Here is an 18,690-nt window from a genome sequence, read left to right on the forward strand (position 1 = left end):
TGTCAGCCCTAGACTCTTGCCTTTCCTGATATTGTACAATGTACAGTCCAAAAAAAAAAAAAAGTTTTGAGAATGACACATATTAATTTCCACAAAGTGTCTTTGGATATTTTTGTCAGATATTACTATGGAATACTGAAGTATAATTACAAGCATTTCATAAGTGTCAAAGGCTTTTATTGACAATTACATGAAGTTGATGCAAAGAGTCAATATTTGCAGTGTTGACCCTTCTTTTTCAAGACCTCTGCAATCTGCCCTGGCATACTGTCAATTAACTGACTGATGCAGCCCATTCTTGCATAATCAATGCTTGAAGTTTGTCAGAATTTGTGGGTTTTTGTTTGTCCGCCCGCCTCTTGAGGATTGACCACGAGTTCTCAATGGAATTAATGTCTGGGGAGTTTCCTGGCCATGGACCCAAAATATCGATGTTTTGTTCCCCGAGCCACTTAGTTATCACTTTTGCCTTATGGCAAGGTGCTCCATCATGCTGGAAAAGGCATTGTTCTTCACCAAACTGTTCCTGGATGATTGGGAGAAGCTGCTCTTGGAGGATGTGTTGGTACCATTCTTTATTCATGGCTGTGATCTTAGGCAAAATTGTGAGTGAGCCCACTCCCCCCACCCCACACATGAATGGTCTCGGGACTGTTGGCATGACACAGGACTGATGGTAGCTCTCCGGACAATCTTTTTTCCGGATGCCCTAAACAATCGGGAAGGGGATTCCCGTGCAGATGCACTCACACCTGCCTGCCTGCTAATGAATAGATTCGTGTTGTAGAATGGCTTGATTCATGCATATCATATTTTCCCCAGTGAGGGTGGTAAAGCAGGCCAATGATGTTTCTCTATAGACTCAAGGGATATGGGCTTTCCATATTGATGTGATATATTCATACATGGCCTATCTATTGTGTTTCCTTAATAATTTTCATTAATTCAGCTGAATTGGCTACTGAAAATCCTCTGTAGGCAAGGGTTTGCCAGAGCAATGGATTCGCTGGAGGGGAATGGAATGGTTAGCTCTTTGATATGTCTAAAGCAGTGGTTCTCTGTGTGTACCTGGCCTATCCACACAGGGTACTTGGGAAGACATAAGCCGATTGATCATTTGCACATCAGGGGGTACTTTGAGCATGTGATTAGTGGTACAGGAATCAGAAATAGGGCTGTTATGGTGACTGTATTACCGCCACACCGGCAGTCATCAGTCATGCCAGCAGTAAAATTCCATGTGATCGTTGAGTCTGCTTTCATGCACTCTGGACATGTATTGGTAGTACCCAACTCGCTAACGATCATCAGTCCCTATTGGTTTGGTACTCAGGGCTCTATTGTCCCTCCAGGTCCTAATGGCCTGGTACTCAGGGCTCTATTGTCCCTCCATCAATAGGAATATCACCTGTCACGCAGTGAGAGCATGCTCCTCAAACAGGAATATCACCTGTTGAGACCGTGAGAGCATGCTCCTCAAACAGGAATATCACCTGTCACGCTGTGAGAGCATGCTCCTAAACACAGGAATATCACCTGTCACGCAGTGAGAGCATGTTCCTCAAACAGGAATATCACCTGTCACGCAGTGAGAGCATGTTCCTCAAACAGGAATATCACCTGTTGGGGCAGTGAGACCATGCTCCTCAAACAGGAATATCACCTGTTGGGGCAGTGAGAGCATGCTCCTCAAACAGGAATATCACCTGTCACGCAGTGAGAGCATGCTCCTCAAACAGGAATATCACCTGTCACGCAGTGAGAGCATGCTCCTCAAACAGGAATATCACCTGTCAAGCAGTGAGAGCATGCTCCTCAAACAGGAATACCACCTGTCACGCAGTGAGAGCATGCTCCTCAAACAGGAATATCACCTGTCACGCAGTGAGAGCATGCTCCTCAAACAGGAATATCACCTGTCACGCAGTGAGAGCATGCTCTTCGTACAGTAATATCACCTGTCACGCAGTGAGAGCATGCTCCTCAAACAGGAATATCACCTGTCACACTGTGAGAGCATGCTCCTCAAACAGGAATATCACCTGTCACGCAGTGAGAGCATGCTCCTCAAACAGGAATATCACCTGTCACGCAGTGAGAGCATGCTCCTCAAACAGGAATATCACCTGTCACGCAGTGAGAGCATGCTCCTCAAACAGGAATATCACCTGTCACGCAGTGAGAGCATGCTCCTCAAACAGGAATATCACCTGTTGGGGCAGTGAGAGCATGCTCCTCAAACAGGAATATCACCTGTCACGCAGTGAGAGCATGTTCCTCAAACAGGTATATCACCTGTCACGCAGTGAGAGCATGTTCCCCAAACAGGAATATCACCTGTTGAGACAGTGAGAGCATGCTCCTCAAACAGGAATATCACCTGTCACGCTGTGAGAGCATGCTCCTCAAACAGGAATATCACCTGTCACGCAGTGAGAGCATGTTCCTCAAACAGGAATATCACCTGTTGAGACAGTGAGAGCATGCTCCTCAAACAGGAATATCACCTGTCACGCAGTGAGAGCATGCTCCTCAAACAGGAATATCACCTGTCACGCAGTGAGAGCATGCTCCTCAAACAGGAATATCACCTGTCACGCTGTGAGAGCATGCTCCTCAAACAGGAATATCACCTGTCACGCAGTGAGAGCATGCTCCTAAAACAGGAATATCACCTGTCACGCTGTGAGAGCATGCTCCTCAAACAGGAATATCACCTGTCACGCAGAGAGAGCATGCTCCTCATACAGGAATATCACCTGTCACGCAGTGAGAGCATGCTCCTCAAACAGGAATATCACCTGTCACGCAGTGAGAGCATGCTCCTCATACAGGAATATCACCTGTCACGCAGTGAGAGCATGCTCCTCAAACAGGAATATCACCTGTTGAGACAGTGAGAGCATGTTCCTCAAACAGGTATATCACCTGTCACGCAGTGAGAGCATGCTCCTCAAACAGGAATATCACCTGTCACGCAGTGAGAGCATGCTCCTCAAACAGGAATATCACCTGTTGAGACAGTGAGAGCATGTTCCTAAAACAGGAATATCACCTGTCACGCTGTGAGAGCATGCTCCTCAAACAGGAATATCACCTGTCACGCAGTGAGAGCATGCTCTTCATACAGGAATATCACCTGTCACGCAGTGAGAGCATGCTCCTCAAACACGAATATCACCTGTCACGCAGTGAGAGCATGCTCCTCAAACAGGAATATCACCTGTTGGGGCAGTGAGAGCATGCTCCTCAAACAGGAATATCACCTGTTGAGACAGTGAGAGCATGTTCCTCAAACAGGTATATCACCTGTCACGCAGTGAGAGCATGCTCCTCAAACAGGAATATCACCTGTTGTGACAGTGAGAGCATGCTCCTCAAACAGGAATATCACCTGTTGAGACAGTGAGAGCATGCTCCTCAAACAGGAATATCACCTGTCACGCAGTGAGAGCATGTTCCTCAAACAGGAATATCACCTGTTGAGACAGTGAGAGCATGCTCCTCAAACAGGAATATCACCTGTCACGCAGTGAGAGCATGCTCCTCAAACAGGAATATCACCTGTCACGCAGTGAGAGCATGCTCCTCAAACAGGAATATCACCTGTCACGCTGTGAGAGCATGCTCCTCAAACAGGAATATCACCTGTCACGCAGTGAGAGCATGCTCCTAAAACAGGAATATCACCTGTCACGCTGTGAGAGCATGCTCCTCAAACAGGAATATCACCTGTCACGCAGTGAGAGCATGCTCCTCAAACAGGAATATCACCTGTCACGCAGAGAGAGCATGCTCCTCATACAGGAATATCACCTGTCACGCAGTGAGAGCATGCTCCTCAAACAGGAATATCACCTGTCACGCAGTGAGAGCATGCTCCTCAAACAGGAATATCACCTGTTGAGACAGTGAGAGCATGTTCCTCAAACAGGTATATCACCTGTCACGCAGTGAGAGCATGCTCCTCAAACAGGAATATCACCTGTCACGCAGTGAGAGCATGCTCCTCAAACAGGAATATCACCTGTTGAGACAGTGAGAGCATGTTCCTAAAACAGGAATATCACCTGTCACGCTGTGAGAGCATGCTCCTCAAACAGGAATATCACCTGTCACGCAGTGAGAGCATGCTCTTCATACAGGAATATCACCTGTCACGCAGTGAGAGCATGCTCCTCAAACACGAATATCACCTGTCACGCAGTGAGAGCATGCTCCTCAAACAGGAATATCACCTGTTGGGGCAGTGAGAGCATGCTCCTCAAACAGGAATATCACCTGTTGAGACAGTGAGAGCATGTTCCTCAAACAGGTATATCACCTGTCACGCAGTGAGAGCATGCTCCTCAAACAGGAATATCACCTGTTGTGACAGTGAGAGCATGCTCCTCAAACAGGAATATCACCTGTTGAGACAGTGAGAGCATGTTCCTCAAACAGGTATATCACCTGTCACGCAGTGAGAGCATGCTCCTCAAACCTTAATATCACCTGTTGAGACAGTGAGAGCATGCTCCTCAAACAGGAATATCACCTGTTGAGACAGTGAGTGCATGTTCCTCAAACAGGTATATCACCTGTCACGCAGTGAGAGCATGCTCCTCAAACAGGAATATCACCTGTCATGCAGTGAGAGCATGCTCCTCAAACAGGACTATCACCTGTTGAGACAGTGAGAGCATGCTCCTCAAACAGGAATATCACCTGTTGAGACAGTGAGAGCATGCTCCTCAAACAGGAATATCACCTGTTGTGACAGTGAGAGCATGCTCCTCAAACAGGAATATCACCTGTTGTGACAGTGAGAGCATGCTCCTCAAACAGGAATATCACCTGTTGAGACAGTGAGAGCATGCTCCTCAAACAGTGGTAATGTGTGGAGTGAAATAAGTGTTATATTTATTTTTCAGCTGCTCATATTAAGCACATGCTCCGCTATAAAACTGAAGTTGCCTACAAAATGGACCGGTGGGAGAGCACACGGCCTCCATTCGCTATAAGATTGCATGCAGATCTGTCTTTTTTCCCCCTGCCCCTGTTCCTGCTCATTTAATAATGGGCCATTCTAAATCGAAACAAATTCAACGTATTAGCAAATACGAGATTAAATTGAGAATAATCTGATGGGTGAAATTATGATCGATCACTTGAGGACTTTCTCAAGTCATCAATCGTCTCTAGTCGCTTCATGCAGCCCATATATCTTTTGATTTCTAAGGCATTCTAAGCTTTGTATCATTCACAACTAAAGTTGCCAAATAACTTTAAATCTAGCATATAGGACCTGTTTCAAATGATCACATTTACACTCAACATAGCCACTTCATATGCACACTCGCTCCAGAATGGGATAAATATCCTTTCTATTTTATTCAGGTAAGTTAAATTATATTCTTCTTACTATAAAATCATATAATATAAAATAATGCCATGGGACATATCTTGTCTGCTAACTGAACAAGCCTACAGTCTATGGCATGGCACATAGCCAGATAACATACAGTAGACCAACTCATATTCTGTTCTTCTGAAATACATTTTCTTCATATCATAATGTTTCTTTAGAGCTGAATAAAATAAATCATGGATGTATTGTGATGGTGTATATTAAATTGATTTATTAGACTTTTTAAAATGTAGATGCTCCAAAAGTGGCTGGTATGCATGGAGGCCTGGAGATGCTCAACATGTTGTTAATTAACGGTCAGTTACCGTGAGAACGGATGTATTTTGCGTGACAGTAACCGTCTGAATGTCATTACCGCCAGAGCCCTAAATAAAATAAATAAAAACACTGTCATGACACATGTATTTATAGTTGTTGTGACAACATGGCGTTATTCTATGGCTGGTTTTGACACCTACATAAGAGTTTAAAACCTACCACACAAGGCAAAACATTCCATTACACCATAGCCTACTGGTCAGTAGTATGTTTATGTTACATAGCATTTTCAGAAATGGACCATATTAAATGATCATTGTAATTGTGCACACATTGATGTCAGACATGCAGCTACCTCACTGCTGTGCTTCTGATGACTGGGATGAATGCAGGAGCAGATTTCAGGATTAGGACAAAACACCCTCTTTTTGACTGATGACTGACATAAGGCCATGTACGTGATAGGCCTAAATGGATTATGATTGATGGTCATAACGCTTTATGACACTGTCAAAAAGCATATCTTCTTAGTCCAAGTAAAGTGACACAGGATGGTCATAACGCTTCTTGACACTGTCAAAAAGCATATCTTCTTAGTCCAAGTAAAGTGACACAGGATGGTCATAATGCTTCTTGACACTGTCAAAAAGCATATCTTCTTAGTCCAAGTAAAGTGACACATGATGGTCATAATGCTTCTTGACACTGTCAAAAAGCATATCTTCTTAGTCCAAGTAAAGTGACACAGGATGGTCATAATGCTTCTTGACACTGTCAAAAAGCATATCTTCTTAGTCCAAGTAAAGTGACACAGGATGGTCATAATGCTTCTTGACACTGTCAAAAAGCATATCTTCTTAGTCCAAGTAAAGTGACACAGGATGGTCATAATGCTTCTTGACAGTGGCAAGTGTAAAAACGTGACTTTAAAGAATTCAGTACAACAACAACAAAGAATTTAAGAAACAAAAAACATTCAAAAGAAAGGAATCTTCTTGGCAGGGAAAAAACACATTTCAATAAATGTGGGTTTTGACACTCTGATGTAGGTGTCATAACCAGGCATAAAACACAATATATGTCACAACAGATGTAAATATATAGGTCATGACAGTGTTACGACCATATGTTCCTTCCCTGTCTCTGCTCTAGAACTACCAGGACAGTCTAAATGTTCCTTCCTTGTCTCTGCTCTAGAACTACCAGGACAGTCTAAATGTTCCTTCTCTGTCTCTGCTCTAGAACTACCAGGACAGTCTAACTGTTCCTTCCCTGTCTCTGCTCTAGAACTACCAGGACAGTCTAAATGTTCCTTCCCTGTCTCTGCTCTAGAACTACCAGGACAGTCTAAATGTTCCTTCCCTGTCTCTGCTCTAGAACTACCAGGACAGTCTAACTGTTCCTTCCCTGTCTCTGCTCTAGAACTACCAGGACAGTCTAACTGTTCCTTCCCTGTCTCTGCTCTAGAACTACCAGGACAGTCTAAATGTTCCTTGTCTGTCTCTGCTCTAGAACTACCAGGACAGTCTAAATGTTCCTCGTCTGTCTCTGCTCTAGAACTACCAGGACAGTCTAACTGTTCCTTGTCTGTCTCTGCTCTAGAACTACCAGGACAGTCTAAATGTTCCTTGTCTGTCTCTGCTCTAGAACTACCAGGACAGTCTAAATGTTCCTTCCCTGTCTCTGCTCTAGAACTACCAGGACAGTCTAAATGTTCCTTCCCTGTCTCTGCTCTAGAACTACCAGGACAGTCTAACTGTTCCTTCCCTGTCTCTGCTCTAGAACTACCAGGACAGTCTAAATGTTCCTTCCCTGTCTCTGCTCTAGAACCAACAGGACAGTCTAACTGTTCCTTCCCTGTCTCTGCTCTAGAACTACCAGGACAGTCTAAATGTTCCTTCCCTGTCTCTGCTCTAGAACTACCAGGACAGTCTAAATGTTCCTTCCTTGTCTCTGCTCTAGAACTACCAGGACAGTCTAAATGTTCCTTGTCTGTCTCTGCTCTAGAACTACCAGGACAGTCTAAATGTTCCTTGTCTGTCTCTGCTCTAGAACTACCAGGACAGTCTAAATGTTCCTTGTCTGTCTCTGCTCTAGAACTACCAGGACAGTCTAACTGTTCCTTCCCTGTCTCTGCTCTAGAACTACCAGGACAGTCTAAATGTTCCTTGTCTGTCTCTGCTCTAGAACTACCAGGACAGTCTAAATGTTCCTTGTCTGTCTCTGCTCTAGAACTACCAGGACAGTCTAACTGTTCCTTGTCTGTCTCTGCTCTAGAACTACCAGGACAGTCTAAATGTTCCTTCCTTGTCTCTGCTCTAGAACTACCAGGACAGTCTAAATGTTCCTTGTCTGTCTCTGCTCTAGAACTACCAGGACAGTCTAAATGTTCCTTGTCTGTCTCTGCTCTAGAACTACCAGGACAGTCTAAATGTTCCTTCCCTGTCTCTGCTCTAGAACTACCAGGACAGTCTAAATGTTCCTTCCCTGTCTCTGCTCTAGAACTACCAGGGCAGTCTAAATGTTCCTTGTCTGTCTCTGCTCTAGAACTACCAGGACAGTCTAAATGTTCCTTGTCTGTCTCTGCTCTAGAACTACCAGGACAGTCTAAATGTTCCTTATCTGTCTCTGCTCTAGAACTACCAGGACAGTCTAACTGTTCCTTCCCTGTCTCTGCTCTAGAACTACCAGGACAGTCTAAATGTTCCTTCCCTGTCTCTGCTCTAGAACTACCAGGACAGTCTAAATGTTCCTTCCCTGTCTCTGCTCTAGAACTACCAGGACAGTCTAAGTGTTCCTTGTCTGTCTCTGCTCTAGAACTACCAGGACAGTCTAAATGTTCCTTGTCTGTCTCTGCTCTAGAACTACCAGGACAGTCTAAATGTTCCTTCCCTGTCTCTGCTCTAGAACTACCAGGACAGTCTAAATGTTCCTTCCCTGTCTCTGCTCTTGGACTACCAGGACAGTCTAAATGTTCCTTCCCTGTCTCTGCTTTAGAACTACCAGGACAGTCTAAATGTTCCTTCCCTGTCTCTGCTCTAGAACTACCAGGACAGTCTAAATGTTCCTTCCCTGTCTCTGCTCTAGAACTACCAGGACAGTCTAAATGTTCCTTCCCTGTCTCTGCTCTAGAACTACCAGGGCAGTCTAAATGTTCCTTCCCTGTCTCTGCTCTAGAACTACCAGGACAGTCTAAATGTTCCTTGTCTGTCTCTGCTCTAGAACTACCAGGACAGTCTAAATGTTCCTTGTCTGTCTCTGCTCTAGAACTACCAGGGCAGTCTAAATGTTCCTTCTCTGTGTCTGCTCTAGAACTACCGTGATACCTTGCAGACCCAGGTGCTGGAGTCTGCTAGGGACCGTTTGAAGAAGGTGGAGTTTGGAGCAGAGCTGTCGGAGGGGGATCTCAAACTGTTCCAGGACGAGCAGGTGGGACAGCTGTATGAGCTGATGCTGGAGTCCACCAAGCCCAACAGACAGTTCGACATCCAGGAGGAAGGACTGAAGAAGTGAAGGAGTAGATGTGATGCTCCCATACTGACCAGAGAGGGAGGTGGTCCATCTCAATAGTTTAAAGTGTCTCTTTCCTTGTCTTCTCTCCTTCATATACACAGGTTTTTTTTTCTTCATTGAACCTGTATTTTTACAGGACAGGTTAGTCTCATTTAGTCAGTTATTGAAGCGAGACGTTTCATTTCACACAGTGGACACCCCACAGATATGTCCAATTCATCAGTGCAGATGAAGAAAGGCGACGAGGGAGAAAGACACTTTAGACCAGGGGTCGGCAACAGGCAAGCCGCGGGGGCAAAGTGATTTTGTTTGGCCCGCCAAAGTTTTTAGTGAAAAAAGACTAGCATCGCCAGGAATTCATCTCAAAAATGTAATTCAGGAACATTTGTTCCCAAGTATTCCCAGAAATGTAGAGAGGGACATATGTGATGTTGTCTCAATGTAATCAAGGTATGAAATGATTGTTATTTTCAAATACAGTCTGTTTTTGGGCTTGCTTTTGGTCAATATGCAGTGTGCAAATGACAGAAATTGGCCTGCGGTTGAATCTAGTTGTCCCCCTGCTTTAGACTAGTGCGCTGGAGCCAGGAAGAAGAGTAAGGGATGTGTGACTACTCTGACTGGTACACCTCCGAAGAAACGAACTGCACTCAAGCCCCGAATGAAATGGATGCTTTTAGGAAATGTTGTAATTATATTAAAGTACTGTCTGTGAAATAAAAATACCACTGCATGCTCAGTATCTGTTAATTTCCTTTCTCTCTTGTTGTGTTTGTGAGGACAACGGAGGTTCCTGGAGAGGACCTGAAACTGGCACTACACTGTCACACTTCTGCGTCACAACTAGCACCCTATTCACTAAATAGTGCACTACTTTTGACCAGGGCCCATGGGTACTACTTAGGGAATAGGGTGCCACTTTGGACCTTAACAGTAACAGTCAGTAATTAGCTTCATGGGAAGCTTCTCACAGGAGCGTGAAGCAGTACTCATGTCTCAATATAGAGACGAAACAGAGACGATGGCAAAGAGAGAAGATGCATCTTTCCTCCAAAGATGCGAAGTATTAAAAAAACCCGATTGAATCAATAACGCCACCTTTGTTCGGTCCCCCTGCATAATCTGATCCATTGTAAGGGAATCGTGTTTGTGTCTGTCTTTGTGTCTGTGAGTTTCATTGTCAGTCATGTGGAAATATGAACATGTCCCCTCGTGTAGCAACGAACGCTGTGAACCAAGATTAAGGGAGTGAAGGCAATGTGACAGAAGTCGTTGTGCATCAACACATGTCATTGCTCAAAAGCTCACACTTTTTATTATACAATGAAGAGCAATTTGTATGGCGTTGCACTTCGCAAGTATTTTGGGATAAAGAAATAGACCTTGCAGACACAGAATGGCACAAGGCAAAATGAATGGGGATTATCAACTAGATGGACAGAGCCTGCTTTTACCGAATGGGTCATTTTTACCTTTATTTAACTAGGCAAGTCAGTTAAGAACAAATTCTTATTTTCAATGACGGCCTAGGAACAGTTCAGGGGCAGAACAACAGATTTGTTTACCTTGTCAGTTTGGGGTTTCGATCTTGCAACCTTTCAGTTACTAGTCCAATGCTCTAACCACTGGGCTACCTGGTGCCCCATTCAATTATTGCTTGATCAAATGGCAATAGCACCTGAGGCTGTAGTACCCTCTGGTGTCAGTCTGGGACCTGAGTTCTATTCTTCATAACTAGGAATAGATTCAATGTTTTTTTGTTGCTGAAAGATTCTGTTTCATGATCATATCTACAATATTCCATCCGATGTTCCATTCTGTTTTTCCTTTTGTCTGTTGTTTGGTCAGACGTTTTGGTTCACAACCCAGTATGATGTACTCAATCTTACACATTGACGGACCGCTGGTCTGTAGTGTATGGCTGTATTGTCACACACACACACACACACACCTGAAACTGAAAATGCTCCCTCATTGCATCATTTGAGGGTAAATTGGTTAGTTCTTTTATTTTTTTTATTTTTTATTTCACCTTTATTTAACCAGGTAGGCTAGTTGAGAACAAGTTCTCATTTGCAACTGCGACCTGGCCAAGATAAAGCATAGCAATGTGAGCAGACAACACAGAGTTACACATGGAGTAAACAATTAACAAGTCAATAACACAGTAGAAAACAGAGGGGAGTCTATATACAATGTGTGCAAAAGGCATGAGGAGGTAGGCGAATAATTACAATTTTGCAGATTAACACTGGAGTGATAAATGATCAGATGGTCATGTACAGGTTGGTGTGCAAAAGAGCAGAAAAGTAAATAAATAAAAACAGTATGGGGATGAGGTAGGTGAAAATGGGTGGGCTATTTACCAATAGACTATGTACAGCTGCAGCGATCGGTTAGCTGCTCAGATAGCTGATGTTTGAAGTTGGTGAGGGAGATAAAAGTCTCCAACTTCAGCGATTTTTGCAATTCGTTCCAGTCACAGGCAGCAGAGTACTGGAACGAAAGGCGGCCAAATGAGGTGTTGGCTTTAGGGATGATCAGTGAAATACACCTGCTGGAGCGCGTGCTACGGATGGGTGTTGCCATCGTGACCAGTGAGCTGAGATAAGGCGGAGCTTTACCTAGCATGGACTTGTAGATGACCTGGAGCCAGTGGGTCTGGCGACGAATATGTAGCGAGGGCCAGCCGACTAGAGCATACAAGTCGCAGTGGTGGGTGGTATAAGGTGCTTTAGTGACAAAACGGATGGCACTGTGATAGACTGCATCCAGTTTGCTGAGTAGAGTGTTGGAAGCCATTTTGTAGATGACATCGCCGAAGTCGAGGATCGGTAGGATAGTCAGTTTTACTAGGGTAAGCTTGGCGGCGTGAGTGAAGGAGGCTTTGTTGCGGAATAGAAAGCCGACTCTTGATTTGATTTTCGATTGGAGATGTTTGATATGAGTCTGGAAGGAGAGTTTGCAGTCTAGCCAGACACCTAGGTACTTATAGATGTCCACATATTCTAGGTCGGAACCATCCAGGGTGGTGATGCTAGTCGGGCATGCGGGTGCAGGCAGCGATCGGTTGAAAAGCATGCATTTGGTTTTACTAGCGTTTAAGAGCAGTTGGAGGCCACGGAAGGAGTGTTGTATGGCATTGAAACTTGTTTGGAGGTTAGATAGCACAGTGTCCAATGACGGGCCGAAAGTATATAGAATGGTGTCGTCTGCGTAGAGGTGGATCAGGGAATCGCCCGCAGCAAGAGCACCTTACGCTCACACAGTGGGAGGTAGGTGTCAAAGCCTCTAAGATCACACACCCTGCTCAGGAAACGTACACGATGTTATGCTAGCAGACACAGCATGCTAGCAGAAGTCTGTGGGGTAACACTAGTTAGCATTTGCTCCTGAAACGACCTGTAATTTTCTTCATAATGGACACAGAGACATAAATGTATCCACGAGTTCATCTGACTCTGGGAAAGTAGATACAGGGCCTTTTTGCCAAAACCCTGAAGTATCCATTTAAAAGCAGCACTCTTTACTTCAGCAAGATTCACACACAGAGGGAGCGGGGATAGATCCATACGGAACCAGTCAGTAGAAGGGCATGTCACCTGGCTCTGAGCGGTTCCGACGAGCCAGAAGAAAAGTGTGTATCCAGGGGATTAGGGGGCGAGAGGAGCGATGTAGCGTGTAATCTCTGTCTGTGAACACTGGGAAAGGAGAAAAGGAGTGATCAACCAGGGTCGTGTTTGGCAACTTTTCAGATGCACTGCTGCTGCTGCTTCCACTGTAGAGAGGGAGGAGGGGAGAAGATCTTAAACACAAATCAATGGCCCCGGTACAGCTTTATGTCTTTATGTTAGCTGAATGGAGGAATATTCCCTTTAGCCACGTCTGCCCGTCTTACTGATCAATGCCAGTCTGTGGTAATACTGAAATCTTAATGAGACCAATAGATACACAAGCACAAACAAACAAGGATTCTCCGGCATCATGATCACATAGTTTAGAAGCATATGTTGTTCTACACCGTGATTGTTAGGTTCCCCAGTTTCTGTGTTGTGGGTTTGTGTGTGTGTGTGTGTATTTGAGGAAATGGCTTCCTGGAATCCTAAAGCAGCTGATTGGCCGGCCCCATCGCTGATTGGCGCTCTGACTCCTCCCTCTCAACAGTTGTCTCTGCAATTACCAACTCCTTCTCCAGCTTGATAAAACCCAGTGTTCCTTTGTCAGAAGAGAGCTTATTTTTATGTCCTGTGTTGGTTGTTGGTCAGTGAAAGTTTTGTTGATATGATTTTGTAGCCGCTCCTTCAGAGGTCTGTGTATGCCAATAGGACTTAGCGTTTTTGGTTGATGAAATTTTTCACTTAAAGTATTGGTAATTATTCTGTTTAGTTTGTTCCCAGGGGGGAAGGGGAACGCACCTTGGGAGTGTTTAGGCAAGAGGCCTACGGGTATACATAACCCGTAGTATTTAATCTGTATAATCTCTTCCTCTGTTGTCCTTCCCTGCATCTAAGATCACATACTGTTTCACTCCACGGGGAGTTGAGATGTAGCAGGATGTTGCGTTCCCTCCTCCAAGAGGGGTGCCTAACATAATGGGGGCTCATCCGGGATCATTAAACCCACTGGACCCTGCTGCTCTGAGCTTTCTGTGATTGGTGATTAAGGTGTGGTGGTAAGGTTGTGAGTTTAGGTTACGTGTGTTCAGTAGGCTGCTGCTCTGAGCTCTCTGTGATTGGTGATTGAGGTGTGGTGGTAAGGTTGTGAGTTTAGGTTACGTGTGTTCAGTAGGCTGCTGTGTACAAAATGGCTGCCTCAGCCGTCTCCAGTTTTATTGAAGCGCCCTCTGTTGTTGTGTAAAGTAGACCTTTGCGCCATAGCTGACCATTGTAGACTCTCTCATTATGAAATCCCTAAAGGCTGAGCCTTTGGTGCTACTCAGGGAGGGTTTAGTGAGAAAATACATTTTCTTGTTGAAAGGTGAGGGAGGCTTCAGGAGAGGAGACGGGTTGACCTTCCAATGCCAAGTTGGAGGACGGCACGGAGGAAGGGGTTGCTCGTACCCCCTTTGCCCCAATTTGACCTTTTCTCTTCTGCTTCGGGTCGTTCCGACGGGACCGCTAGGCTAAAGGTGAGGCTGGCCCGTTTGGAAATGGAGCAAAAAGATAAAGAGCTCATTAAACAGCTGGAGTTTGAAAGCTAACACCTTTGCTGATATTCGGGAGTTAATTCTGTTGGAGGATTTTAAAAGTAACCTCCCTGATAGAATTGGAGTTCATTTAAATGAACAGAAAGTGGCGACATTGGCGCAGGCAGCAGTGTTGGCAGATGAGTACGCTCTTACACACAACTGTTTGGTGCGCCTCGTTTTGAAGGCCGAACGATTACAACATCAGTGCCTCGTCCGGGTCGTTTTTCTCCTCCGGCGACCCTAAGACTTCTCACAACATCTGTGACTGGAGTTGGAGTTAAAGGGCATCTACAGGGTGGTGGTGGAGGGACGCTGGATCAAAAACACACCTGGGTCAAATAGGAGACACTGGCCAAGATTCAAGCCAACACTGTCACACCCTGATCTGTTTCACCTGTCCTTGTGCTTGTCTCCACCCCCCTCCAGGTGTCGCCCATCTTCCCCACTTATCCTCTGGGTATTTATACCTGTGTTTTCTGTTTGTCTGGGCCAGTTTGTCTTGTTTGTCAAGTCAACCGCCGTTTTGTCTCAGCTCCTGCTTTTCCCAGTCTTTCTTTTTCTCTGTGTCCTGGTTTTGACCCTTGCCTGTCCTGACTCTGAGCCCACCTGCCTGACCACTCTACCTGCCCCTGACCCTGCCTGCTGTCCTGTACCTTTGCCCCATCACTCAGGATTATCGACCCCTGCCTGCCTTGACCTGTCGTTTGCCTGCCCCCGATGCCGTAATAAACATTGTTACTTCAACACAGTCTGCATTTACCTGAAATGTTAAACACAGATCAACAACCTGCGCATGGTGATTATGCATATGGATATCCCCTTTAAGAGTAAATGGCAGTGCACAGATTCTCTGTTAGTTGGAATCCCAGCCACAGGAGAAATATATTCTGGATGGTTCGCCAGTTCTTAGTCAAATGATGTACTGTATCTCCTACTGTATAGTCTCCATTAGAATGGTGTGTCTGATCTACCCCTATAGAGGCTCTGTCCATATTAGAGCTCGACAGGAAGCACATACACCCTTTCAGATCTAAATAGGCTGCAGTACGGAGGTGAAGTGAAAGAGCTGTCTGTAAGGAAGGAGGTTGTCTCTAATTTTGGAACACCACCCAGAAGGAAGTAATAGAGACAGCGTTTCATTTATTACAGTCAATTAAATGTTCTTTGGTTTCAGGATAGACGTTAGTGTGGAAAGTCTCCATGCACACTGTAACGTATACTCAGGGAGTCAGGAAGCAAGTGCAGTTAGTGAGTTTAATGACAAACATGGAACGATACAAAACAAGGGAAGCGATTAACATGGAAACATAAACCATATTGCCTGGTGGGTGATGACAAAGGAGGGTTGCCAGGACTGATGGTTAGTAGACTGTGGAGCGCAGGAGTAGACTTGACACACACACAAAGTAGCCAGGCTACCTGAAATAACGGATAAATAGTTTAGTGCACCTAGCCCTTCATGCTGTTCTTCTGTCCTCAGGTAGTGTACACAGGACAAAATAAGTTATTTTAGTTTACAGAAACGCTGTGATTATTGTTGACTTAAAATCGCTGACTTTATAGACCTATGATTTTCAGAAGAGAGGATAGTCTCCATTAGAATGGTGTGTCTGATCTACCCCTATAGAGGCTCTGTCCATATTAGAGCTCGACAGGAAGCACATACACCCTTTCAGATCTAAATAGGCTGCAGTACGGAGGTGAAGTGAAAGAGCTGTCTGTAAGGAAGGAGGTTGTCTCTAATTTTGGAACACCACCCGGAAGGAAGTAAGAGACAGCGTTTCATTTATTACAGTCAATTAAATGTAAATTATTATCTGTTGTAAATGAATATGTATGAGACATATACAAATATATTATTTCTTTGCGTATATGAGCATCCATGAGCTCCATTGACCATAATTGAGCAGTATTAAAATAAGATAGATCTTCGGTTGTCTGCTGTCCAATGGAAAGTGACAGGTTGTTATCTGAAGGGGCCCAGAGACACCTGTGTGTGTGTGTTATCTGAAGGTGCCCAGAAGTGTGTGTGTGTGTGTGTGTGTTATCTGAAGGGGCCCAGAGACGTGTGTGTGTGTGTGTGTTATCTGAAGGGGCCCAGAGACACCTGTGTGTGTGTCATCTGAAGGGGCCCAGAGACACCTGTGTGTGTGTCATCTGAAGGGGCCCAGAGATACCTGTGTGTCATCTGAAGGGGCCCAGAGACACCTGTGTGTGTGTGTGTGTGTGTGTGTGTGTGTGTGTGTGTGTGTGTGTGTGTGTGTGTTATCTGAAGGGGCCCAGAGACACCTGTGTGTGTGTTAGCTGATGGGGCCCAGAGACCCGTGTGTGTGTGCATGTTATCTGAGGGTGCCCAGAGACACCTGTGTGTGTATGTTATCTGATGGGGCCCAGAGACACCTGTGTGTGTATGTTATCTGATGGGGCCCAGAGACACCTGTGTGTGTGTGTTATCTGAAGGGGCCCAGAGACACCTGTGTGTTATCTGAAAGGGCGCAGAGACACCTGTGTGTGTGTGTTATCTGAAGGGGCCCAGAGACACCTGTGTGTGTGTGTGTGTTATCTGAAGGGGCCCAGAGACACCTGTGTGTGTGTGTGTGTTATCTGAAGGGGCCCAGAGACACCTGTGTGTGTATGTTATCTGAAAGGGTGCAGAGACACCTGTGTGTGTGTGTGTGTGTGTGTTATCTGAAGGGGCCCAGAGACACCTGTGTGTGTGTGTTATCTGAAGGGGCCCAGAGACACCTGTGTGTTATCTGAAAGGGCGCAGAGACACCTGTGTGTGTGTGTGTGTGTGTTATCTGAAGGGGCCCAGAGACACCTGTGTGTGTGTGTGTGTGTGTGTGTGTGTGTGTGTGTGTGTGTGTGTGTGTGTGTGTGTGTGTGTGTGTGTGTGTGTGTGTGTGTGTGTGTGTGTGTGTGTGTGTGGTGTGTGTGTGTGTGTTATCTGAAGGGGCCCAGAGACACCTGTGTGTGTGTGTGTTATCTGAAGGGGCTCCGAGACTTTGTCACTGATGATTCTATTATTTATTTACACAGTGAATAATTCATGAACCAGGGGTTTGTTGTCTTGGATGAACAACAAACAACACCCACGCCAAGTAAACACATTAGCATGACAAAATGAAAAAGTATTGAGTTATTGTTATGACACAATGTTTCTCTATGGAAATAGTCTCTTTGTGAGAGAGGGAGCGCTAAGCATCACTATAACCGTGTTTTTTAATGGATCATAACCAGAACCAGCACAGCCATGGGTTTCCACAGAGCGGACTGCAGCTTGTTCCTTCTGTTTATTTTGCTGCATTTTTTTATTGTAAATTATGTCCCCCTGTTTCCTACTTCTCCCGTTTCTTTTATCACAACTACTGTATCTTTTGGAACCCCAATGGCAAACTAAAAGATATTGGATGCCCAAAGAGATGATTCAAAACTCATTGTATTGTGGCATTTTGGAGTCACTGTTATTGTGAAAAAGAATAGTGTGTTCCTAAACACTTGTACATGAATGTGGATGCTACCATGATGACGGACAATGAGTGACTGACTGAGTTGTGAATAATAATGAGTGAGAAAGTTAGAGGCATGTCAAATGGCAACAATAAGATGGGTGGATGCCCAAAGAGAGGATCCTAACTCTGACTCTGTGTAACGTCTTACGTTACTACTACAGTACATCAACATTACAGGGTTGGGACTCGTGTGTAACCATGGTGAATTCAGCAAGACCTTTAATCATTTTAGTCATTCTACACTGAACAAAAATATAAACGCAACATGTAAAGTGTTGGTTTCATGAGCTGAAGTAAGATCCCAGAAATGTTCCATAAGCACAAAAAGCTAATTTCTATCAAATGTTGTGCACAAATTAGTTTACATCCCTGTTAGTGAGCATTACACAGGTGCACCAATATAAGGCCACTCTAAAATGTGCAGTTTTGTCACAAACAATGCCACCGATGTCTCAGGTTTTGAGGGAGTGTGCAATTGGCATGCTGACTCCAGGAATGTCCACCAGAACTGTTGCCAGATAATTGAATGATCATTTCTCTACCATAAGCCACCACCAATGTTGCTTTAGATAATTTAACAGTACTTCCAACCGGACTCACAAATGTCAACTTTGTGAACAGAGTGCCCCATGGTGGCGGTAGGGTTATGGTATGGGCAGGCCTAAGCTACGGACAACACAAATGCATTTTATCAACGGCAATTTCAATGCACAGAGATACCGTGATGAGATCCCCATTGTCGTGCCATTCATCCATCACCTCATGTTTCAGCATGATAACGCACACCCCCATGTCGCAAGGATCTGTAC

The 18,690-nt window shown here is 44.9% G+C and overlaps 1 protein-coding gene across 1 annotated transcript in view; it reads left to right on the forward strand.

Annotated features, from left to right (window-relative positions):
* Nucleotides 1-9,920, forward strand: part of sdhaf3 (succinate dehydrogenase complex assembly factor 3) — a 19,158-nt gene extending 9,238 nt beyond the window's left edge. Inside the window, exon 2 of the mRNA XM_036971317.2 lies at nucleotides 8,981-9,920. Coding sequence (XP_036827212.1) covers nucleotides 8,981-9,181 — 201 coding nt within the window. The 3' untranslated portion in view covers nucleotides 9,182-9,920. The remainder of the gene's footprint in view (nucleotides 1-8,980) is intronic.
* Nucleotides 9,921-18,690: the final 8,770 nt, after the last annotated feature.

Source organism: Oncorhynchus mykiss, chromosome 30, assembly GCF_057628025.1.
Source record: "Oncorhynchus mykiss isolate SJ-2025 chromosome 30, ASM5762802v1, whole genome shotgun sequence".
NCBI classification, from domain to species: domain Eukaryota; kingdom Metazoa; phylum Chordata; class Actinopteri; order Salmoniformes; family Salmonidae; genus Oncorhynchus; species Oncorhynchus mykiss.